Source organism: Nicotiana tabacum, chromosome 3, assembly GCF_000715075.1.
Source record: "Nicotiana tabacum cultivar K326 chromosome 3, ASM71507v2, whole genome shotgun sequence".
Taxonomy (NCBI): domain Eukaryota; kingdom Viridiplantae; phylum Streptophyta; class Magnoliopsida; order Solanales; family Solanaceae; genus Nicotiana; species Nicotiana tabacum.
In genome coordinates this window covers 1,546,162-1,573,035 of record NC_134082.1, presented here as the reverse complement: position 1 = coordinate 1,573,035, position 26,874 = coordinate 1,546,162, and the positions used below count along the sequence as shown (strand labels likewise).

At 37.4% G+C, this 26,874-nt stretch overlaps 2 protein-coding genes across 2 annotated transcripts; both read right to left on the bottom strand.

Moving 5' to 3' along the window:
• Positions 1–23,366: 23,366 nt before the first annotated feature.
• Positions 23,367–24,044, bottom strand: LOC142179620 (uncharacterized). Its single transcript, XM_075250617.1, has 2 exons — positions 23,809–24,044; positions 23,367–23,673 (listed from the first exon to the last, which is right to left on the bottom strand). The coding sequence occupies exons 1-2, from the start codon at positions 24,042–24,044 to the stop codon at positions 23,367–23,369; spliced, it is 543 nt and encodes a 180-aa protein (XP_075106718.1).
• A 9-nt stretch (positions 24,045–24,053) lies between these two features.
• On the bottom strand, positions 24,054–25,473 carry LOC142179619 (uncharacterized). Its single transcript, XM_075250616.1, has 2 exons — positions 24,826–25,473; positions 24,054–24,683 (listed from the first exon to the last, which is right to left on the bottom strand). The coding sequence occupies exons 1-2, from the start codon at positions 25,471–25,473 to the stop codon at positions 24,054–24,056; spliced, it is 1,278 nt and encodes a 425-aa protein (XP_075106717.1).
• Positions 25,474–26,874: the final 1,401 nt, after the last annotated feature.

Here is a 26,874-nt window from a genome sequence, read left to right as displayed (position 1 = left end):
TTGGTTCTACTCTTGTTGGTACATTATTTTAATTTGTGGTGATTTTTCTAAAGGAAATTAAGAAAATAAATAAAGGATATGATTTCAACAATGCATGTCAAAAATTGCATATTCCCACTTGCATCAACGACGGTATTTAAATATTTATTTAAAATGTGGCATTGAAACTCCAATATAATCTTTGCTAAAGTTTTTGCTAAGTATAATGTCTTTTACAACAACAATAACAATCCAGTATAATCTCACTAGTGAAGTATGGGGACGGTAGTGTGTACGCAGACCTTACACATATCCTAAGGATAGAAAGGTTATTTCCGATAGGCCCTCAGCATCCCTCCCTCCAAAAATTCCCCACCTTGCTCTTGAGTGACTCGAACTCACAACCTCTTGGTTGGAAGTGGAGGGTGTTCACCACTAAATAATATCGTAGGTATGAAATATATGCATTTACCTTAAACTAACATTGCTATAATCAATTACAAAATAGGGCAAAAGTAGTGAAGAAGACATGAATATTTAAGATTTAATATAATATAAAAAATAATATTTAATTTCTACAAATAATATAATAAATATTTCGATAAAAAGATGTTCAATTGACTTACCTTAGCCGGCATTAGGTTTCCCTCTAAACTTACTAGTGATTCATATTCCTGGTTGACAAAATGTAACAATCAAAGTCTGTTGAAGACGGTTTGCCTAGAAATCTGAATTCCTAATTATAAAATATTATCCGAAAAACTAACACAACATACTTTGCTTATAGTCATGAAAAAATATACAGACTTTGGCTTTAGTGCTTTACCTAGCCTTTGAATCAAAGCATTTGTAAACATCAATATTCCAAGGTTTTGTTCTTTCTAAACACCTCAATCAACCAAGGAATTGAACTACATAATGAAGAAGTTAAAAAAAGAAAGTAATCTATTGTATAAAGTATCTCATATTTATGTAGAGTTCGGAAAAAAGATTGCATCTTAATATTGTAATGTAGCCGGCCTACAATAATGCAAGCCTCTGAAGAAGTAATAAGTTAGAATATATTGCTAAAAGAAAGAAAACAAACTTAAGTTAGGCCAAATTGTGCTTCTTTGGAAAAGTCACCAAATGAAGGGAGTCTTGGCGTCACTGGTAAAATTATTGTCATGTGACCAGAAGATTACGGATTCAAGCCGTGAAAATCATCTCTTGCAGAAATGCAGGGTAAGAATGCGTACAATAGACATTTATAATTCGGCTCTTCCCCGGATCCCACGCATAGCGGAAGCTTAGTGCATCAGACTGCCCTTTTGAAAAAGTCATCAAATGGAGAGATGGCGAGCTATTCAAGATGAGTTGGTGATATTTGCAGGTAATAATTGAAAAAATTATAAGCCGATATGTAAGGAATATGTTAAGGTTAAATAGAAATAAGTTACAAATAATTATTTACTAAGCGTGAATTGCTATTTACGGAGTATTATACAAGAAGGTTAGGTAACTCGTTACAATAAATTAAATTAGAATATATATATATATATATATATATATATATATATATATATATATATATATATATATATATATATTAAGCTTGTGGACGAAAATATATTTTCTTATGGCATTATTTCGTTAACACTAGCGTATTATGATTTTTCAATCTTCTGCATGTTCCTTCGTTTCCTGCCTCTTCGCAGAAAAAGAGTACGTAAGACGAATTAGTAATTTATTGTAGAAAAGAACTTTATTTACTACGTATAACTTTTAGGGGTCGTTTGGTAGGGCGTATAAGAATAATGCTAAATAAGGTGCATTAGTAATGCAGGGGTTAGTAATGCATGGGTTAGTAATGCAAGCATTAGTTATACAGAGATTATTTCTTATGCATTGTTTGGTGTGGTGTATTAAAAATTAAAATGCATTGCATAATTTTTAAGAAATTTAATTGTTTACAAAAATGCCCTCCATATTCGTTAACTTAAGGGACTTTAAGGATAATTTTGTCTTTAACCATGCTAATGCATGCATTAATAGCCTTTGTATAGCTAATGTCATGGTTTTTTATGCATTAGCTATACATAGGATAATATCAAATAGAGTGTATAACTAATACTTGTATTAGTTATATATAGGTTGAAAAAATATACCAAACAAAACATTACTAATACACAAAGCTAATGCATGCATTATTTTCTCTAACGCACTCTACCAAACGACCTCTTAGTCAGCTTCTCAAACTCTTTGTTCATTCAAATTATGTTAAACAAATTAGGACAGAGAAAATATTATTTATATATTTTAATTACTTAAAGATAAAAATTTAAAAGGTATTGGCACAAAGTAACGTTCGAAAATTCAAATTAGTGGCTCGGAACCGAAGCAAACAGGTCAGGGTATTGGTCCTACAAGGAGCGTATAATGGGTCCCGTTTGGCCGGTTTTTTTTCAATTGTGAAAATATTGCCTTGTGGAGCCCACGCGTTTGCGATGGCGTATAAATTGCTCTAAAAATTAAACAGTTTTTTCTTGGGAAAAAAGAAACAAAATGTTTAAGTTTTAGTAAGAGAAATCATTATTCAAATTGTAATATCAAAAGTTCGAACTTGATATGTTTACAGTAAAAAAATTTATTTGTATCCGATGTATATAAGATAAGTGTTTTGTGCACACTCATTTATTACTTAATTTTAATTAATGATATATTTTCTTATTTTAGTTCTTAATTATTAAATTTAAATTTTTTGAAATGGTATATGTGTACGATTAAAATAGGGCCTGCGCGATTTTACCATTTAGTGGAGACCAGGGAATCACGTCGAGGGTCCGCCTAGTAATGGATCAGGTCAGGGCACGGAGATAAGGTATCAAGCTCGAGAATCGAGGTGCTTGTCGAGGTGGAGGCCAACAGCGATCGAGACTAAATATGACAAACTTCGGACGAAGCGCAATAACGGAAAGGCGAGATATTCGTAACCGGTCAAATATCATGGCGGAAAACCCGAAACATATCAAATCAATGGCGGTTATTTATGCCTTATGAGATTTACTTCTATAATTAGAATTGTACTATAGATAGGATTCCTCTACTATATAAAGAAGGTTTTGATCACTTTGTAGAGACTTACATTTACACATATCAGAGCAATACAATACTCTCTACATTTACTCTCATCAGTTATTGTGTTTCTTAACTAATTTGGACATCGATCAGTTCGAGGCTGAATCACGTTCCAAGGCTGGTTTGCTTTATTTTATTATCAACTTTTATCGTTAACTTTTGCATTTATCAATTGGTATTAGGCGAAATCACGTATCCTTAAAACCACATTATATGTTTAATTGTTATCCGGTTTTTAGGGTAAACAGTTTGGCGCCCACCATGGGGCTAAGGATAATAGTGATTGCCTAGTATTAATCCTCATAACACACACTGCTTTTACACTTGTTCCCGTAAGTGTCTTTGATTTCAGGAATCAACATGTCAAACTCTCAAGTAGTGCCCACTCACACAGACACCGACCTTGGTCTTCATAGCGAGAACGGGCACATAGTCGCCTCGGGAAACGGAGTACCTCCAATCAATCTCGATGGACCACAGACTGTAGATCCGGTCGATGTCAATTCTCGTGTTGCGATTCATGAAAATTTAGGCACCGACCCTGAAAATAGCGTCCGCAGAGACACTCAGAGAGCCGATAAGAATGCACAGAATGGTGAAGAAGGCGGGATTAACCTTCGAATGATATTTGAAATGTTACAGACTCAGCAAGCTGCGATAGCGCAACTCCAAAATCAGAATCGAGCACCAAGCAGAATTGAACTCGATGCATCACAGGAAGTTATTCATAGGGTCGAGCCTATACCAGAAAAATCGAACGATAACGGATCAGGAACTGACCCAACCATCATGAAAATACTCGAGGAGCTCACTAAACGGATCGAATCAGGAGAAAAGAAAATCGAGGCTAACGATAAAAATGTAGAACACACAACTCACAGGTTGATCAAATACCGAGGGCACCCCCGATTTTAAAGGGTTTGGATTCGAAGAAGTTCGTACAAAAGCCTTTCCCATCGAGTGCGGCTCCGAAGCCCATTTCAAAGAAATTCTACATGCTAGAAATTTCCATGTACAATGGAACCATTGATCCTAATAAGCATGTCACTTCTTATACATGCACAATAAAAAAATGACTTAGAAGATGATGAAATTGAATTTGTTCTGTTGAAAAAATTTGGAGAAACTTTATCGAAGGGGGCGATGATATGGTACCACAATTTGCCACCCAATTCCATCGATTCCTTCGCCATGCTTGCTGATTCGTTCGTAAAGACACACACCGGAGCAATAAAGGTTGTGACTAGAAAATCGGACCTCTTCAAAGTGAGACAAAAGGACAACGAAATGCTAAGGGAATTCGTATCTCGGTTCCAAATGGAATGCATGGACCTACCCCCGGTTACCGATGATTGGGCTATCCAAGCCTTCATTCAAGGTTTGAACGAGCGAAGATCGATAGCATCACGACAACTTAAATAGAATTTGATTGAATATCCACCTACAACCTGGGCCGATGTACATAATCGACACTAGTCAAAGATCAGAGTCGAGGATGATTAGTTAGGAGTCCCTTCCGGTTCCATTATCCAAATAGATCTGAAGGTAGGATTTAGAGAGACATCGACAGAGAGCCCCGATCAAACAGATACTGGTACCAACTATACAACGCAGACCGTAGAAACAGTAGACCAGGACGTAATCCCGTTTGGAATGATCGAGGACAAAACTCCCGAGGGATCATGAGTAAGAGTGGCTTCGATAAACATGTTGAGCCCAAGGAAACGCCACAATTATCAGAATACAACTTCAGCATCGATGCATCGGGTATTATATCAGCCATTGCATGGATCAAAGATACTAGATGGCCCAAACCCCTACAGTCCGACCCGGCTCAAAGAAACTTTAATCAAATTTGCAAATACCATGGAACCCATGGTCACAAAACCGAAGACTGCAGGAAATTAAGGGAGGATGTAGCTTGTTTATTCAATGAAGGTCATCTTTGAGAGTTCTTGAGTGATCGAGCTAAAAATCATTTTAGAGACAGGGATGAAAATAGGAAAAAAGAGTAGGAAGAACCGCAATACGTGATTCATATGATCAATGGTGGGGTCGATATTCCACAGGGCTTGATATTTAAACGCACCAAAGTTACAATCACAAGGGAGAAGCGTACCCGTGGCTACTTACCAGAAGATACCTTGCCTTTCAACGATGAGGATGCAGAAGGGATGGAACAGCCTCACAACAACGCATTGGTAATATCTATCTATATGAATAAAATTCAAGTTAAATGTGTATTGGTTGATCCAAGTAACTCGACAAATATTATTCGATCGAGGGTCATAGAGTAACTCGTCCTCCAGGATCAAATCGTGCCTGCAGCTCGAGTACTCAATGACTTCAACATGGCGAGTGAAACCACCAAAAGGGAAATCATTTTGCTAGTAAATGTGACCGAAACTATCCAGGAAACAAAGTTCCATGTAATCGAAGGTGATATGAGGTACAATGCGTTGCTCGGAAGACCTTGGATCCATAATATGAGGGCAGTACCTTCAACGCTTCATCAAATCTTGAAATTCCTAACACCGGAAGGAATCAAAATAGAGTATGGCGAACAACTAGTAGCCAAAGAGATGTTTGCAATTGATGAGGTAATACCAGTATTGGCACTAATGTTAACAAAGGGACTAGAGTCGAAGGAAAAATAAGAAGTCAAATAGCAACCACAGTCGTCAGCCTCGACCAAATTGGAATAGCAGGAAGCTTTCAAGGATGATGATTATATGATACCTCGAACCTTCGTAATCCTCGACGATTCTGATGCCACGAAGTCACGGTTGAAGAGTTGGAACAAGTCATACTGATCGAGCATCTGTCCGATCGAAAGGTATACCTGGGCATGGGGTTAACTCCTAAGCTCAGGGAAAACCTCATTAAATTCCTTATTAAAAATAGGGATTGTTTTGCTTGGTCCCACCTTGACATGACAGGGATCCCATCAGAGATTACCACTCATTGATTGAGCTTGGACCCAAAGTTCAGACCGGTAAAGTAAAAAAAGGCCACAATCCGAGGTAAAACATGCATTCATCAAGGATGACGTAACCAAACTTCTCAAAATAGGATCCATCTGGGAAGTAAAATATGCCGAATGGTTAGCAAACGTAGTCGTAGTCCCCAAGAAGGGGAATAAACTTAAAATGTGCGTAGACTACAAAGACTTAAACAAAGCATGCCCTAAAGAATCCTTTCCTTTGCCGAATATCGATCGCATGATCGATGCCACGGCCAGCCACGAGATCATCATCTTTCTCGATGCCTACTCCGGGTACAACCAAATAAAAATGAGCCCGGAGGATCAGGAAAAGATTTCATTTATTACTAAGTATGGTACTTACTGTTATAATATAATGCCATTTGGACTAAAAAAATGCTGGTGCTACTTACCAACACCTATTAAACTGAATGTTCGAAGAACAAATAGGTAAATCAATGGAGGTTTATATTGATGACATGCTAGTTAAGCCCCTACGCGCAGATGACTATTAAACACATTTACAGGAAACCTTCAACATATTTAGAAAATACAACATGAATCTCAACCCCGAGAAATGTGCATTTGGGGTCGGTACGGGAAAATTCCTCGGCTTTATGGTGTCAAATCGGGGAATCGAGATCAACCCCAATAAAATCAAAGCGATTGAAGGCATCACATTCGTGGACAGCGTTAAGGCCGTACAAAGATTAACATAGTGTATAGCCGCCTTAGGCCGGTTCATCTCGAGGTCTTCGAATCGAAGTCACAGGTTTTTCTCACTGCTCAAAAAGAAGAACAATTTCACTTGGACCCCGGAATGCAACAGGTGTTAGAAGAGTTAAAGCGGTATCTTTCGATCCCCCCATTGCTTCACACTTCGAAAGTGGACGAGCAACTCTACTTATATTTGGCAGTCTCGAAAGTTGCGGTAAGCAATGTCCTAGTTCGAGAAGAGCAAGGTACGCAATTTCCTGTTTACTACGTCAATCGAACTTTAGGTGAAGCCGAGACCCGGTACCCACACTTAGAAAAATTAGCGATTGCTCTAATAAGCACCTCTAGGAAATCAAATCTGTATTTTCAATGTCACCCAATTTGTGTTGTAACCACTTACCCCTTCGCAATATTTTACACAAGCCCAAACTCTTGGGCCAACTGGCCAAATGGGCCGTCGAAATCAGCGAGTATGATATCGAGTATCAACCCCGAACGGCCATCAAGTCTCAAATCTTAGTAGACTTCATGGCCGACTTCACGTCTGCCCTCATACCCGAGGTCGAAAGGAACTTTTTTCAAAAATGGGTACGTCTTCGGGGGCGTGGACCCTTTTTACAGATGGAGCTTCAAATGTGAAGGGGTCCGATTTAGGCATCATTTTGAAGCCGCCCACAGGCAATAGAATTAGACAATCTATCAAAACCCCTAAGTTGACTAACAGTGAGGCCGAGTATGAGGCCATGATTGCAGGTCTTGAGCTGGCTAAAAGTTTGAAGGCAGAGGTCATCGAGGCCAAGTGTGATTCCCTACTAGTGGTTAACCAAGTCAACAAGACCTTTGAGGTTCGAGAAGATCGAATGCAGAGGTACTTGGACAAACTGCAGGTAACCCTACACCGATTTAGAGAATGACCCTACAGCATGTACCTCGAGAACAGAACAGTGAGGCCGATGCCCTTGCAAATTTGGGGTCATCAGTCAAAGACGACGAAATTAGCTCGAGGACTGTCGTACAACTTTAAAAGTTGGTAGTCGAAGAAGGCCATGCAGGAATAAACTCCACAAGCCTAACTTGGGATTGGAGGAACAAATATATTGATTATCTAAAGAATGGGAAGCTTCCGTTGGACCCTAAGGAATCGAGGACTCTGCGAATGAAAGCTACACGATTTACATTGGTCAAAGATGGAACATTGTACAAAAAGATGTTCGATGGGTTGTTGGCAATATGTTTGGGTCTGGGAAACACCGATCACGTCATATGAGAAGTTCACGAGGGTACTTGCGGGATCCATTCCGGTGCCGAATCACTGGTTCACAAAGTCATCAGAGCAGGGTACTATTGGGTCAATATAGAAAAAGATACTAAGGAGTTCGTTCGAAAATGCGATAAATGCTAGAGACATGCACCGATGATCCACCAGCCCGGGGAGCAACTTCATTCAGTCCTATTCCCATGGATGTTCATGAAATAGGGAATGGATATCGTCGACCTTCTGCCATCGGCCCTACGTAAAGCTAAATTCATTTTATTTTTGATTGACTATTTCTCTAAATAGGTTGAAGCACAGCCTTTCGAGAAAGTCAGAGAAAAAGAAGTTATAGACTTCATCTGGGATCACATCATATGCCGAGATAGTATGTGACAATGGAAAAGAATTTATCGGCAGTAAAATAACGAAGTTCCTCGAGGATCTCAAAATAAAAAGGATATTATCGACGCCATATCATCATAGCGGGAACGGACAGGACGAATCAACAAACAAGACCATCATTCAAAATCTAAAGAAAAGATCGAACGACGCTAAGGAAAATGGAGAGAAATTTTGTCCAAAGTCCTTTGGGCGTATCGAACGACATCAAAATCTAGTACGGAGGCAACACCGTTCTCCTTAGTATATGGCACCGAAGCCCTGATCCCATCGAGGTCGGGGAACCCAGCGTTAGGTTTCGATACATAATGGAAGAGTCAAATTACGAGGCTATGAACACAAGCCTGGAATTTCTAGATGAAAAACGGGAAGCCTCCTTCGTTAGAATGGTAGCACATAAGCAGCGCATCAAAAGATACTACAACTGAAGAGCCAATTTTCGCCACTTTCGAATCGGGGACTTAGTTCTGAGAAAAGTCACCCTCAACTCTCAAGATCCAAATGAGGGGAAACTTGGCCCAAATTGGAAAGGGCCATATCAGGTCCTCGGTGTCATCGGAAAGGGATCTCACAAACGTGGCACAATGAACGACAAATAATTGCCAAATAATTGGAACATATCGCTCCTCAAATGATATTATTGCTAAAGTGTGACTCTCTCCCTTTTTCATTTGTATTTGATACTAACTTATTGCAGGTGTTCGATCGAAGACATCGAAAAATTCAAAATTCTTCAACACAAAGACCTCAGGTTTTAAAGCACACATTGCACTCTTTTTCCCTTAGATCGGTTTTTGTCCCAAATGAGTTTTTCCGGCTAGGTGTTTAACGAGGAAACAATTATTTGTGCTACTTGTGGATAATTCAACAGTATCTGAGACTTCTTTACAATCAACCTCGAATACTGGGGGCATCACCCTCGGATGTAATCACTCTCGGATGCCATGTTCTCGAGGAAAATACTCCGTATTAACAAGTCTCGATAGGTAAAATTTTGTAAAGGGCATGGTCAAATGAACAGTGTCCTTGTAGATTACTCAAGCGCCGATAGAAAAACATGTAGACATGAATGATTTATGGAAAGAAGTATTTTCTCCTTACCAGATGCTCCATGCCTTAGTGAAATTTCTACTTTACTTATGATCTATTGTGGAAGCTGGCTCAAGTGTTGATCGCAACTAAAGATCGAGCTATCGATCCCGTACTCGGGGACTACTATCCAAAAATCAACATTTTCGAATTATTAAACTTTGACACCCTAAGACCTTGAAAAGGCAATCCTCGATTTTATAGGCCATGGCCACCCTACTCAGGGAATGACACTTCGGACAAGTTCGAAGTATAATCGAGAAACAAGCCTAAATGGAAAATCTCAAGTTAAAAGCTACAACCAAACTAACACAATTTGGAGACGTCCGAATTTCGTAATGAAACAGGCCTTCAATTACTTACATAAAACCGATTAAAAAAGGCTACCCTCGGTAAAGTTACAAAAGGTTTCGATTACTTCAACCCTCAAAAACCTTAAGGGGTACCAAATTGTTCGAACTTTCGAACAAACTTATGCTAAGGCAGAACAAAGTAAAAGGTTTTCGATAACACTGAATCCTAATGGGTACAGATTTATCTCGTACTAAGGCATAACAAATTTTTATATGATTAAACTTTTTAAGCCAAAAAGGGAAAAAGCCACACTTTTAAGGCTATATCAGCCCAATTCAAGAGCCTAAGGGCCATTATATTATTGAGTTCGAGAATCCACCCTCTCTCAACTGAAACCTAAGGGTTTTTTTTACTCCACGTTCGAGCAAGTACTCACTTGATTATAGAGACTATACTAATCTGATTTCGACAAAATTTTCACAAGGCAATGAAGCGAGTCAAAAGTTTCACAAGATATAAAGTATATCAAAATTATCAATAGGCAAAAAACAAAACAGAGTTTTCACAAAACAGAAATTGGATACGAGTCGGAAAGAAAAGGGATCTTTCATATATGCAAAAATAATTACAAAGACCACTCAGGGTCTTACACAAAAAATTCGAAAAAGAAAAAAAATTCTAAGTGCCTAATCTTCCCCGGGAGCCTCATCTTCATCTTCTCCACTCTCGGATCCACTCGCGCTCACGGAGTCATCATCATCAGAAGAAAGCAGCGCTCTAGCTTCGGCCTAGAGTACTTTCGCACTCTCGATCTCGACAGTAAGGTCTAAGCCACAAGCATGAATCTCCTCGAGAGTCTCTCTCTGAGACTGGCATTTGGCATGCTCGGCAACGCAGAATGCTTGACCCTGAGCAGCATCGGAAATTTCCTTTGCTCGAGCGTGAGCAGCTTCAGCATCAGCTCGGTAGACGGCCATGACCGTCTCCGCGTCAGCTTTGTTTTTTCTGCCTCAAATGTGGACTTTACAAGTTCGACGGACAATTGAGCCTCGAGCTCCTCAATTTTCTTGGTTCATGCCGAATTTTCCTCCTTCATGCTTTGGAGCTGACATTCAGCTAATGACAGTTGAGTTCGAGCAACCTCTTTCTCTGAGGCAAGGAGATCCATGTTTTGTTTCCACTCCAAGGTCTCCGCCCTCATCATATTGGCCTTTTCATGTAGCTGTTCGATCTTCTCAGCCTTTTGCTGAACCTGCAGGATCGAAGTATTAGTCGTTATCCCCGAACTGATACATCATACCTCTAAAAATAATTTATTACCTGCTCAATCAGGTCGGTTTGCTTTTTATGAGATGTGGCCAATTCGGCTCGGAGGACCTTGATCTCCTCTTTTTTCTGCCCACTGAGAAGTTTGATGGCATCTCTCTCCTCCTTAAGCCTCTTCAGATCAGCCTCACATCGGTTCAGCTCTGCTCGAGATTTAGAAAATACTTCCCGATGCCTATGAAGAAAGAAAAGAAATCAGGCAAGAGGAAACAAAGGTAAAAATAGTATTGTTAAAGGGAGTTAAGGCTTACCTGACTCAAGAGTCGATGAACATCATCAAAAATACTCGATGCATTACCCAGATCAGAAGCATCTTCGACTCCCATGAAGCAACTGTGGAAAAGGTCCTTCCCGTTGCGGGCCATTCCCACATCGGGAGTCTCCATGGCCTGGGCTTCCTGAATTTTCCCCTCGAAAAATATGGGGAGGGACGGCGAATCATCAACATTTACTGCCCCAAGCGAGTCATTTGGGGCATTCTTTTCATTTCGAAGGGCCTAAGAACTTGACCCTTCGGGTACGCCCACCGATTGCCCATCGCGGTGGGAGGCATCTTTGGCCTCTGATGGCTCGGGGACTTTGCTCGGGCCACCTTCCAACATCTCCACGGTCCGAGGCTGAACCTCTTCGGTCATCATTGGCTCAGCGGCATTTGGGACCGTGGCGCTCCTCTTTTGAGCCATCATCTTCATTCTCCTCTTCTTCATCTCGCAGTCGCTAAACTACATCTGTGGGAAGGATAACGGTATTTTTCTTCAACTTGCGAGCCTTGCTCTTCTTAGGTTTTGGAGTATCGGAGGGCGAGACCATTTTCCTCTTCTTATCATTAGCCGGCTTCGGGGCCTCCTCCTACTACTCCTCCCCAGAAGGGGGCCTCATGACAACATTATCTTCGAGACCTGTATGAAAGGAAATAAATTAGAAATAAAAGAGAAACATTTCATAGAAGAGCATCAAACATGAATAAAGAAGCTTACCATGATTTTTGGCCTCCCATCGGACCTTTTCCAAATTGCGCCATAAGCGCTCAGCATACGAAGAGGTAGAGGCCAGTTTCTGAACTCAGTCCTCAAGGTTTGGAATTGCACCAGGCACCCAAGAAACCGCTGCATCATACGAAAGGATGCCAATAAGAAAAGGCAAAAGAAACAAAACAATAAACAGAGGCTATACGTGGATTTGTACTCACTCTTCATGTTCTACTCTTCGGGGAATGGCATCTTCTCGGCCGGGATTATGTCGGAAGTCCTTACTCGGACAAACCGACCCATCCATCCTCGATCCTTGTCCTCGTCTATGCTCGAGAACAACACCTTGGTGGCTCGACACTGAAGCCTTATTAATCCGCCTCGATAGAGACGGGGGTTGTACAGTCTAATGAGATGGTCGAGGATGAAAGGCATCCCTTCGACCTTGCTCATGAAGAATCAAAACAAAATGACAATGCGCCAAAAATAAGGATGGATCTGGCCTATGGTTATTTGGTATTGGTGGCAAAAGTCGAGGATAACAGGATCGACGGGACCCAACGTGAAAGGGTAGGTGTAAACACTTAAGAACCCTTTCATGTAAGTAGTGATGTCCTCTACGGGGGTCGAAATCACCACCTCTTTGCCTTCCCAATGGCAATCTTTCTTCACCTGCTTAAGGTCGCCCTCAGTTATCGAGCATATATATCTCGACATTTGGCTCACTCGGCCAGGACCGACGATAGTTTCTTGACTTTGAAATCAGAAGTAAGAGCGCATACCTCGGGAATACACTCCTCGAGGCATGGCTCCACCAACATTTTATTGCCAGCCAGTCGCGATGAAGAAGCTTTTTACTTTTGAGTAACGGTTTTTGATGTTTTTGCCATTTTTATGTGTATTCAGATAAGGAAGAAGATAAGATTTGTTGTTTTGGGAAAGGGTCGACAACGGGATTTGAAGAACTTGTAGAATTGAAAAACTTGAAGGAAGTAGAGTGCTTTGAAGCTTAAGAGAAGTTTTGAAAGTAAAGTCTGAGAAAATTATGAGAAAGATCTATTTATAACGTTTGTTATGATAGCTTGAAGACACTAGTGACCGACCATCAACTGACACTCATTAATGATTTTGGAAACTGTATCGATGCGATGCTTCAGTCGCTTACGTCATGATGGTGACGTCATAACTAGTCGAGGTATTAAATCGAAGGCTCTGTTCGTTTCTTCTCATTACACTTCAAGAAACGAGGGGATTATCTATATACGGTTAAAATAGGGCCTGTTCGATTTTGCCATTTAGTCGAGATCAGGGAATCACGTCGAGGGTCCGCCTCATAATGGATCAAGCAAGAGCATGAAGATAAGGTATCAAGCTCGAGAATCAAGGTGCTCGTCGAGGTCGAGGCAAACAACGATCGAGACCAAATATGATAGACTTCGGACGAAGCGCAATAACGAAAAGGCGAGATATCCATAATCGGTCGAAGATCACGACAAAAATCTCAGAACAGATCAAATCAAGGGCGATTATTTATGCCAATCATGGGATTTACTTCCGTAATTAGAATTGTACCATAGATAGGATTCCTCTACTATATAAAGATGGTTCTGATCACTTTGTAAAAACTTACATTTACACATATCAGAGCAATACAATACTCTCTACATTTACTCTTTTATTTACATACGCGTGTTCATCAATTATTGTGTTTCTTAACTAATTTGAACATCGATCAGTTCGAGGATACCAAGTTCTAGGGCTGAATCACGTTCCAAGGCTAGGTTTCTTTATTTTATTTTCAACTTCTATCATTAGCCTTTTCATTTATCAATTGGTATTATGCGAAATCACGTATCCTTAAAACCACATTATAAGTTTAATTATTATCTGATTTTTAGGGTAAATAATATAAACAATAATTACCGGTAAATTTACTATATATTACCATACTTCACTACTCTCTCTATTGGCTGGCTTTCTTTTTTTTAACAACAACAACAACAAATTCGGTGTAATCCTATAAATGGGGCATGGAGATGGTAATGCGTATAAAAACCTTACCCCCACCTTGTGAAGGCAGAGAAGTTATTTTCTATTGACCCTTTGATCAAGAGATAGTAAAAAAGAAGTAACAAAAAATAACAACAAGAATGTAATGGCTTTTATTCGCAGACAATTGTAATGGTCTTTTATATAAATCAAGTTTATTTGGAAATAGATTAATTTGTAGGACGAGGATGACAAAATATTGATGGATGAGGCACTTATTAGGAGAAGATGGCAGACATACTTCCATAAACTGTTGAACGAGGAGGGGGATAGACGCATTGTGCTGGGTGAGTTGGAGCACTCCGAGAGTCGGCGGGATTTTGGGTACTGTAGGTGGATTACGGTATAGGATGTGGAAGGGGTGATACATAAGATGTGCAGGGGCAGAGCGACGGGGCTAGACGAAATCCCGGTGGAATTCTGGAAGAGCGCGGGGCGACAGGTTTGGAGTGGCTCACTGGGCTGTTTATTGTTATTTTTAAGACAAAAAAGATTCTCGAAGAATGGAGGTGGAGTACGATAGTTCCGCTTTACAAGAACAAGGTTGATATAAAAAATTGCAAAAATTATAGGGGTATCAAGCTGTTGAGTCACACTATGAAGGTTTGGGAGATGGTGGTGGAGGCCAGGGTGCGGAGGTGCATGTCTATTTTCGAGAATCAGTTTGGATTCATGCCAGGGCATTCGATTAGGGAAGTGATTCATCTGGTAAGGAGATTAGTGGAACAGTATAGAGAGAGGAAGAAGGACTTGCATATGGTGTTTATTGACCTTGAGAAAGCGTACGATAAAGTCCCGATGGAGGTCCTGTGGTGGTGTTTGGAGGTTAGCGACATTCCAGTAGCGTACATTAGGGTGATTAAGGATATGTATGATGATGCTAAGACTCGGGTGAGGACTGTGGGTGGTGACTCGGAGCATTTCCTTGTGTTGATGGAGTTGCACCAGGGATCGGCTCTTAGCCTATTTTTATTTGCCTTGGCGATGGATGTATTGTCGCGACACATCCAAGGAGAGGTGCCTTAGTGCATACTATTTGCCGACGATATAGTTCTAATTGACGAGACGTGAAACGGACTTAACGCAAGGTTGGAGGTTTGGAGACAGACCTTGGAGTCTAAAGGTTTCAAACTGAGTAGAACCACGACAGAATACTTGGAGTGCAGATTCAGTGACAGGACCCATGAAGTAGATGTAGAGGTAAAACTTGATGCTCAAGTTATCCCCGAAAGAGCGAGCTTTAAGTGTCTCGGGTCTATTATCCAGGGTAATGGGGAGATTGACGAAGATGTCGCACATTGCATTGGAGCGGGATAGATGAAGTGGAGGCTCGCTTCTGGTATTTTATGTGATAAGAATGTGCTGCCAAGACTTAAGGGTAAGTTTTATAGAGTGGTGGTTTGACCGACTATGCTATATGGGGCTGAGTGTTGACCAGTCAAGAACTCCCACATGCAGAAGATAAAAATAGCAGAGATGAGGATATTGAGATGGATGTGTGGGTACCAGGAGAGATAGGATTAAGAATGAAGCTATCCGGGACAGAGTGGGAGTAGCCCCCGTAAAGGACAAGATGCAAGAGTCGAGACTGAGATGGTTCGGATATGTTAAGAGGAGAAGCATTGATGCTCCTGTTAGGAGGTGTGAGAGGTTGGCCATGGAGAGTTTGAGAAGAGGTCGAGGTAGGTCTAAGAAATACTGGGAGAGGTGATTAGACAAGACATGGCGCTGCTTCAGCTCACTGAGGATATGACCCTTGGGAGGAGGGTGTGGAAGTCGATGATTAAGGTAGAAGGTTAGTGTGTAGTTTTTAGTTGTTTACCGATTGTCTTAGTAGCATGTATGTCCCTTCATATTCTTAGATTTTTACGTTATGTGATTTTGTTCGTCTCAGGTATTGTATTCCCTGTTGCTATTATTTGGTACTACTTATCATTTATCTCTCCCTTTTCTTTTCGCTTCCTTATTTCTTCCTTCCTTGCTTTCCTCTTCTTCTTACCCTTTTTGAGCCGAAGGTCTATTGGAAACAGTCTCTCTACCTGTATTAGGTAGGGTAAGGTCTGCGTACAGACTATCCTCCCCAGATCCCACCTGTTGGGATCATACTGAGTTTGTTGTTGTTGTTGTAAATACATTGAAGTTCATTAGTTGGTTATCATGTTATTTAAAGGGTCATTGTATTATTTAATTAAGTGCAAGTTGGTCACCTGATAGAAAGGGGAGCAACCTATTATAACGAGTTAATCTATATTAATTGTATGAAAAATGTTTATCTTGTTAGGGTATATAATTTAAATACATTTATGTTCTTAAGCTATCACTTTGTACTTGGGCATAAAGAATAATGTTGAACCATTTTTAAGTTTTTTTTTTCTTTTTTAGCTTAATTAATTAATTAATTAATCAATCAATAAGATGAGTTATGTTGTTGGCAACTCATTATGAATTTCACATGGGAGATGCTTGCTGAGTTAGCCGAATTATGCTATCTCCTCCTCGTTGTTCACATCATTACAATATTAATCAAATTAAGATTGGACTATTGCTATTTTAAGTACCACATAACCCTCATTACCATAAAAGAAAAAGAGTTACGATTTGAACGTTACGAGTTTTAAATTCTAGAATAACGACATTATATGTTAGTAATCAGATTATGAAAATAATTTCTAGATATATTTAATAAATTTGTTAATAAAAATACAGAATTTTAAACTAAAACTACTAAATTTGACTAAATTCGTGTGCAACATTCTAGCTTCACCCTTGATTACCCAAAGAGAAAAGGAGAAAAAAAAAAAAGAATTAAAATACATTGGTGCCCTGAAAAGTGAAAAGGTAACTTCATTATAAATCATAATGAGAGCAAAGCATATTGCAGACAAAACCACGTTCTTTGCTATGAATATATAAACAGTAAAAATGAATCCACCACTTTCACTTATCAAGAATTGGAGTCCATTACTAAATGACAAATTATTATTTTTATTTGGTGTTTAATATCTATATTGAAATCCGACTAAATTTAAATTTATGCAAAAAAATTCCATGTTACGGGTAAATCACTTTCTAACAAAATAATTTTATATTTAGAACTTAAACTCGAAACATTTAATTAAGAATGAAAAAAATACTTTTCACTCCACCACAATCGCTTGAGCATCAATTCCAAGATTACTATTTTAAAAGTTGGGGGTTAGAAAGTTGAAGCAGAAAATATCAAGTAGCTAGGTAAGAAGAATTCAAGTTCGGGGGAATTACAGTTCTGTTTACGGGTTAGTTTTGGTCCAAATTTTGTTATAAAAATTTATTTTAAATATATAAATACTATATAGAAAATCTAATAAAATTATTTTTTCTAAAATTAAAAATCCATAAACTCAAAATCTTAATTCCGTCTCTAAATTGAATAGGTAATAAAAAGGAGCCAAGGATGAAAAAGATTGAAAAAGGTATTTGTATTTTATATCCTTCTCATCATAACATTGAATTGCTTTCGAGTTGGACATAAGATAAGGTTTGAGTAATCCCAAGGCAAAACCAGAAGAAAAAGTTGACTGTGATTTATTTACAGCTAAGCATTAGTGTGCAATCTTAATTTGGTTCAATATATATTTGTATTTTAATTGAATTATTCACTCAATATCCTAAGTTCATTCAATCTGATTAATTTAAATTCGCACTAAATAAGTTTAATAAAGGAGATAAATTCTTTAAAAAAAAAGCTCCATATCGAAAGATTTTTTTATTCTTAGAGTTCGAAATCGACCCATTAATTAAGAATGAAGAAAATTCCACCATAGTATTACATCGCTCGGTTTCAATACATGTTTGAATATACTATAATAATAGAAAGATTAAAAAAAAATAGTGGAGAAATGGCAGCATAGGTTCTGTCTTTCACCTTTTATTATTAAAAATCATGAAAAAGGTGGTCCTCATTTTATTCCCAATAACATGATCATGAAAACCATGGCACTCCATATTTTTTTTCTTCACTTTTGTTTATTCTTTTTCCTTTTTTATTTTTCTTTTGCCCACCAAGTGGACCTAAGAAATGATAAAGGGCCATAATATATGAGTATTATAGAAAGAATCAAAGAGGGTTGCTCTGACGTAAGCAACCTCCACTTCCAACCAAGAGGTTGTGAGTTCGAGTTTATCCAAGAGCAAGGTAGGAAGTTCTTGGAGGAAAGGATGTCGAGGGTCGATTTGGAAACAGTCTCTCTATCCTAGGGTAGGAGTAAGGTATGCGTATACACTACTCTCCCCAAACCCTACTAAAGGAGAATATACTGGGTTGTTGTTGTTGTACATAAAGAATCAGACCCATTTACTTCAGTTTGTGATTACAGTTACTAGGGTCTATTAGCCATATATTATCAACTACTGCGCATATTTAAGCTTCTACGTTATAAAATGGTTTTGCTATGATTATCTTGGGACGTGGAGGGATGGATAAGATTCATTCGATTTTAAACAAATATTTCGGATTTGAGCCTTGTGAATGAAATTTTTTCTTTTAAAGAATGTTTTCCCCTTTAACGGGTCTTATACGGTACTAAACAAATTAATCGGGGGCCAAAACAAATACCGGACACCAAGTTGAAAACAAAAAAAAAATAGTCTAGCTACGAAAATTCTTAATATCCATCCATGTCTCACCTAGTTCAGACATGACTTACTACAACAACGACAACAAAAAATCTAGTGTAATCTCATAAGTAGGATAAAAAAATAATGCAACACGAGGACTTTTCAAGGAATTACCCATGCTAGTACTACTCTCACCCAAACATAATTAACTTCGGAGTTCAGACATGACTTACTCTTTTAAAAAAATTAATCGTAATTTTAATTCAACCTCAAAAGCTAGCATAGCTATAGAATGAAATTACCCAAAACTATTTAAAAGACAATAACACAATCTCTCAAGCATATAATAGGGATCACATAACTCTCCTCCCCCTTCTAAACGTCTAAGATTAATGGGACATTTAAAATGTGGACAACATAACATCGGCATCCAATATTATATAAACCAAGAATATAAATTATGAGTCTTGTTTTAATAACATGTTAAAAAGTAAATTTTGAGCCTAACTTAATGTAGTCATGAAGTAAGAATTGTCCAAAATTATATAAGAAGATAACAGTTTATTCCCTCAACCAATGTGAGACACGAAATCCTAAATTAAACAAAACTCTTCAGTTTCCTAAATTTTTGTAGATTGATAAAGAAATCAACCCTAGGAAAATGTTTCAGGTTACGAGCAAATTAAAGTGGGTGGAGTCCTTTCTGCTGATAATTTATTATAGAGGTAGTTTCACTAACAAACTAAAGTTTTAGTGGGAAGAAAGAAGGAAAAAATAAGTTGATTAAAGATTATGACTTTAAGCAAAAGACAAACTCCGAGGTTTTGTTTGTCAACAACAATTTGTTGAGGTTGGAAAACTCGTCTCTTTATTCTCGGATACCCAACTTTAGAAAGGAAAAAAAAAATAAAAAATCTAATCCTAGCTTTTTTCCTTTTTTGTTTTGTTTTTTAAAACATTTCACTTTTAGTGTAATTATAACATATTATAGCAGGATGAAGACGGAATACCTCGAGTGCAAATTTGGAGTTGAGCCGACGGAAGCGGGAGTTGAAGTGAGGCTTGACTCTCAAGTCATTCCCAAGAGGGGTAGTTTCAAGTACCTTGGATCGGTTATTCAGGGGATCGGGGAGATTGACGAGGATGTCACACACCGTATAGGGGTGGGGTGGATGAAGTGGAGGTTAGCGTCGGGAGTCTTGTGTGACAAGAAAGTGCCACCGTTACTAAAAGATAAGTTTTATAGAGCAGTGGTTAGACCTGCAATGTTATATGGAACTGAATGTTGGCCGGTAAAGAACTCACATATCCAGAAGATGAAAGTAGCAGAGATGAGGATGTTGAGGTGGATGTGCGGGCATACAAGGATGGATAAGATTAGGAATGAAGATATTCGAGAGAAGGTGGGTGTGGCCCCCATAGAGGACAAGATGCGGGAAGTAAGACTCAGATGGTTCGGGCACATTCAGAGGAGGAGCACTGATGCACCGGTGAGGAGGTGTGAGCGACTGGCTGTAGTGGGCATGCGGAGAGGTAGAGGGCGACCTAAGAAGTACCGGGGAGAGGTGATCAGACAGGACATGACACGACTTAGGATTACTGAGGACATGGCCCTTGACAGGGAATTATGGAGGTCAAGCATTAAGGTTATAGGTTAGGGGAAAGTTGTGAATATTTCTACAACACAATAGAGAGAGACTAACCAATTAGGAGTTAGACTAAGAATGTCATTGGTCGTCTATTGATGCAGGGCTTTACCTGCTAGTTTTACTATACCAGCCATCTATTTCGTATTTCGTATTCTGTATTTCATATTTCATATCTCTTATACTGCTGTTATTTTATTATGCATTTTTATGGTACTAATATATCGGCTCCTGTTGCTTTTTGAGCCGAGGGTCTCCTGAAAACAGCCTCTCTACCCTTCGGGGTAGAGGTAAAGTCTGCATACATACTGTTTCAAGAGAATTTAACTAATATTCACCGACAATGTAAAGAATGTTACTCTCTTAAATCACTTCTACTTACAATAGTAGCTAACCTACATTTTTAAGATTACAAATCTTACTTTTTGTAAAGGGTTGTTAGTAGATATCTTTTTGGTGACATGATAGTGTAAGAATTTATTTATATTAATCGGTATATAAAAGTTATATTCTTTTTAGACTACGGGTCCCATTTTTTATGGATAATGATTTGTAATTATCTTTTAGATGATGAATAGCGTAAAAATGCTTTTATACTCATCTAGGAGTAACTCTCGGCCAGGATAGAACCAGATAGGAGGGAAATAAAACATTATTTAGACTAAGTATTGAAGAGACTGGCCAAGTGAATCATATCAAGAAGATCAATGAAATCAATTAACGATGTCTCAGTCTTATATAAGTTAATTATTTTTAAGTATATGAGCTTTTGTATCCATGTTCTTTTATTCTGGAATGCTTTTATAGTATAGGTGAGCGAAATTTGAGTTTAAGCATATAGCTCGTTTTAGTTATTAGATCAAATATATATAAATATATATATATATATATATATATATATATAAAAATTTATACAAAATTACATATTTAAAGCAAATTTATTAGAGTTATATTAATATTACGCTAGTAACAAGAGTGGGGTAGGGGTAAGGTCTACGTACACATTATCCTTAGTGGCTGAGGCAGGATCTCCACGAAGGAGGTTCAAAAAATATTTTTTGTAGCTAGTGAGAATTGAACATATGACTTTATGAAGGTTTTAAACCCCCTTGACCACTAAACTACACTTTTGCATTGAGTTAAGGGGGTTCAAAACTTAATATATAGAGGTAAAAAATAATTTTGCCTTATATACAGTGTAATTTTTCGGCCAAGGGGGTTCGGGTGAACCCCTTCCGTCCCCCTAAATCCGCCTCTGACTATCTTCTCCTGATCTCACTAGTGAGATTATATTGGGTTGTTGTTTTTTGTTTTGTTATATTAATTTTCTGCTGATTGTTAACCTAGAGTAATAAATTCTTATTGTCTTTGAAGGTTAATAGATTGATTGACCTTGATGAGAATATTATGCCAACACTCAACTTATTCAGATAATGACTTATGTCATTACTTATCATCAATAAATAAACAAAACGAATAAGTTTAACATAAGAGTTATAAGCCTCAAAGATATACATATCATAAATGAGAACTATGTTTTGCTGTAGCACTAAGATAATACAATAACAACAACATACCCTAGTGTACGCATATCTTATACTTACCTTGTATCTGGTAAAAGGATTTGTTTTCTATAGATCTTCGATTCAAGAAAAGTGTTTTGAAAATATGTTTAAAAAATACAAGACTAAAAGAGCTAAGATGAAAATACCGGAAAAAGAATATCGATAGCCTTGGCTATAATAAAATCTATCTTTCGAGGAGTCCTTTGGAGTTGATTAATTTATACATAGTAGATAAGGCTATTTTTTTACTTCAAAATAGATTTGAATAATTCGAAGCATATGAAAATATTTTTGGTTTTCTATTTAGAGATAAAAACTAAGATCACTAGATGATGAAAACTCGAAAAAATATTGCCTTAATGTTGAATGTTCCTTAAAGCATAATAATCAATTCGATATTGATAGTTAAATTTATTTTGGGAATTAAAAATATTAAAAAAATAGTACAATTAGAAGATAACAGTTTAATTGATATATTCGATCAAATAAAAAAAAATTGATTCTTTTTCCAATGCCTATATTACTTATGGAATAATGTTAATAACTCTTGTTTCCGTCATTTCAGCGGAAAGAAATATTCAAATTAAAATTGATAAAATCTCACTTAAGATCAACAATGTCTCAATAAAGATTAAGTGGATTAACTATATTATCAATTAAGAAAGATTTATTAGGAGTTATTGTACAAGGACATGTGATGCATTAATCTTTATGTATAAACTATAGAGAATGTTATCCAACATTTTTTTTAGTAATAAAACTTTTATATATATCAGGGAAAATATTTACTCAATGCAGAACCCTTACAAAGTTTTCTATACTTTCCTCCATCCCCTGTACACACTATTGCTATCTTTCTGCTCAGAGGCGGACCCAAGATTTGAGTATAACGGGGGCACCATTGTCATTAGAGTAAATTACCCAAAGCCAATAAAAAAATACATATAAACTCTATGATAGATCAGTAAATAAGCAGCACAATCCACTATATAATATAAACTTGCTAAGCAAAAAAACTAAAATAAAGTAAGAAGAGCTTATGCTTTGATTTCATCATACTCCCCAATTGACCCGTGAACACAAACTTCGATTTCATCAGACTCCCCAATTGATCTGCGAATTTTTTTAAAAAAAAAAAAAAGCATTCCAAGAAAATAAACAACTTCTTGCACATCCTTGCGCACACATGGACTAAACTGGAATAAACTTTAAAATATAAAACAAGCGTAGTGGCCTTAATAACAATTCCTGACATACTAATAGTAATATCTACTGTTATCCAAAAATGAGAACTAAAGAAGACACAATTTACATCAAAAGACAAACTTCAATGTTATAGTATATCTTTAATTGATACTAATATAACAAAAGTACATCATCCACTTATACTTGAACTCGACGCTTTTTCATACTCTGAAAACGGTCAATAATAGCATCATTGCTTACATTTGTGAATACTTCTTTTTCAAAGTAACAAACTAAATAATCATTTAAAAATGCATCACCAATACTACTATGCAATTCATCTTTGATGTACTTCATGGATGAGAATGCTCTTTCTACCGTTGCAGTCGCAACAGGTAAAATTAGAGTCAACTTCACAAGTAAATAAACAAGTGAATATGTCTCCACAAGATTTGTCTCAACCAACGCTTTTGCCAAGTCACTAATTCCTTTCAAATCTGAGAATCTAGGGTCATCATGTTGCATGTGCAATATGAAAGTGTCAAGTTGGTGACTAAGATCTCGAAGCTTCAATTAGCCAAACTCATCTGGATAATACTTGGCCAAGGTCATTATTCTTTATTTATCAAAATTAGCAAACGAGTTAGCCAGATTCAAGCTAGCCATATCAAGAAGCAAGTTACCACTAACAACATCAAAACGACAGTTAAGCTCCTGAACTTGCAAATCGATCACTGTATAAAAAATCTCAACACGTAAGTGATGTGAATAAGTAACACTAGAAGACCTACGCTTCGACTTTCCAGGAATATAGAATTCTTCCATATTAGGCACCAAAATGTCATGTTTAGTACAAAACAAATATACTTCATCCATTAATGGTTTTCATCCTTCATCTCTCATTTGTTGCAACCTTTCCTTTGTAAGGTCAAGAAATAACATGGCATTGAAAATATCTTGCTCTTTCTTGTATAAAGCTTTACTCAGCTCGTTAGACATCAACAATACCTTCAACATCAAGTGAAGCAAGAACACAAATTCAAATGAATTGATTTTACTCAAAAAAGCTTCTGCTTGCAATCTATCATTAGCCTCTTGATCTTCATATTCAATCACCCCAAGCACATGAACAATAGATGCAAATAAAACAACAAAGTTATCTAATATTTTACAATGTGATCCCCAACAAGTGTCACTTGGCCTTTGAAGCTCTCGCTCTTGATTTAATCCTTTCCCACTTTGAACTTCACCACTCTCTAGCAATTGCTCCAATAATTTGGCATGATGATCCCGAAGTTGATCTATACGTTTAAAGGATGCTCCAATCACATTCAACACATTAGCAACTATAGCAAAGAAAGTCTCCACCTCCTTATATTTTTTAACAACCGCTACAAGCGTCAACTGTAATTGATGAGCGAAACAATGAATGCAATGTGCCGAAGGAGTTTCTTGCAAAATTAAAGCTTTAAGACCATTCATTTTTCCTTGCATATTACTAGCTCCATCATAGCCCTGTCCACGTATTTTGAATGGATTTAATGAGTGTTTCATAAGCAAAGAAAGTATTGCTTCCTTCAACGACTTTGCGAAGGTATCATGAACACGAACAAGACCAATAAATGGCTTGTTCACTTGGACTTTTTTGTCAACATACCGCAAAGAAAGGGCCATTTGTAATATCCTTGGACTCATCAACTAATATCCCGAAATAATCCCCATCCAAATCATTGATTATAGCTTTCACGGTTTCTTGTGCACAAGCACTCACAACGTCCTTTTGAATTTTTGGCGAAGTCATCATATCATTTTTTGGAGCATGTTTCAATATGACTCTATCTACTTCAGGGAGCCTCTTTGCAAGCCATACTAAAAGCCCTAGAAAAAGGCCTTTGTTTTTTGAAGAATCATTTTCATCATGACCTCGAAAAGACAATCCAAAATACAAGAGAAACCTTACAACATTGATTGATACATTTAAACGAATTCGGTGCTCATTTCTTTGTTTCTCAGATTGCTTATCAAAAGCAACTTGAATTGATTGGGATTGATTTGATAAGTCTAGCATCTTGTTGAAACACTTGTGGTGGAGGCTATTTACTTTACCAACATGTAAATCAAGTCTTTCCGAAGCTTTATTCCAAGCCTTAAAGCCCGTTTTTGTGAAAGAGTCACCCGTGCTTCCATGAACATAATCATTTTTGAATAAATAACAACATAAACAAAATGCAGCATCTTTCTTCACACTATACTCCAACCATCTAGAATAGGAACATTTAAACCAACCCGAACTAAATTGACGCATTTTATTCTCGAATAAAGTTTTAGGAAATTTATGATCAACCGGTTGGCAAGGTTCATTTTGAATGTAGTGTCTTCTTACGCCATCCCGTATTCTAAGACTATATTTATCAATGGGTACTCTCTCTCTAGGGTCGGGATTGAGTAATTTCTCATCAAACTCATCTATAAGATGAGAGGAATTGTTTCTAAGACTAGAACTTGGTTGAGAAGAATTAAACTTCGTCAAACATACGTCCATCTCAATTCACAAGAACAAGAACTTCCTACAAAAAATGAGTTCAATAAATTTAATAGTCTATCAAGAATAGAAATTCATCAAATGCAAAAAGGGTCAAAGCAGAAACCACAGCAAAGCAAAAATTTCAAGCAGAAACCATAGCAAAGCAAAGCAGAAACCCAATATACAGAGATTTCATCCATAAGTAATTGGATGTTAGCAGAGCTAAGTATCATATGACAGTGATTAATTTATTGAAAAGTTAGCAAAAATAAAATGGCTGCGATTCTGACTTTTAAAGGCCCGTAATCATCAACAAGGCCAATTACAATCAACGAAGTTAATAGATGTACGTATTCATCATTTTATAATTAGAATGCGGGCGTATTTTTATTTATTTATTTATAACATTAGAGAAAATTTGATTTAATTACCAGTGGCAAACCAAAATTTTGGGGATTCTTGAACCAAAAATTTTAAACCTAAATAAAATCATATAAAATCCATCCCCAATTCTCCATGCTCTTACAATTTATAAATAAAAACTAAGTTTCAAAGTAAGAGAAGCACTAACCAGAAATTCGATGCCCGCTACTTTTTCAAAGTAATGAGAGAAATTGAGATTGAGGAAGAATGATTCTCTATTTTGGAGTGAGAAGTGATGGCTGAGGAGTGAAGACTGAGTTTGAAGGAGAGGAGCTTTTGAGTTTGACGGAGGGGACTGGCCGACTGGGGAGCTTCTGCGTTTGATCGAGGAAGAACTAAGAAAGGTTTAGGGATTTAATATTTTGGGTCTTTTGTAGAAGAACTAAATAATAAAATTGACTATTATCTATAACTATTAAAATATAATAAAATTGAGAAAAGGTAAAATAAAAAATTATAAATTAGTCAACTGTTGACTAGTGACTAATAAATAGTACTATTGTACTAATATATAATTGATTATTCCAGTTATAAAAAGTGAAAGAAACTAAAAAAGAAATATTTGTGGAAAGGGGATTTCGAACCCCAGTCCTTCGTAGCAAAACGAAGGGAAACACTACTGAGACAGGCGGACCATTGCTCCAAGCAGCATTTCAATTATAAGGGGGCCAAGAAAAATATTTAAGGGGCCCCTAAAATATATACAGCTATACATACAATATATATACAGGATTTTTGCCGAGGTTAACGGGTTCACAT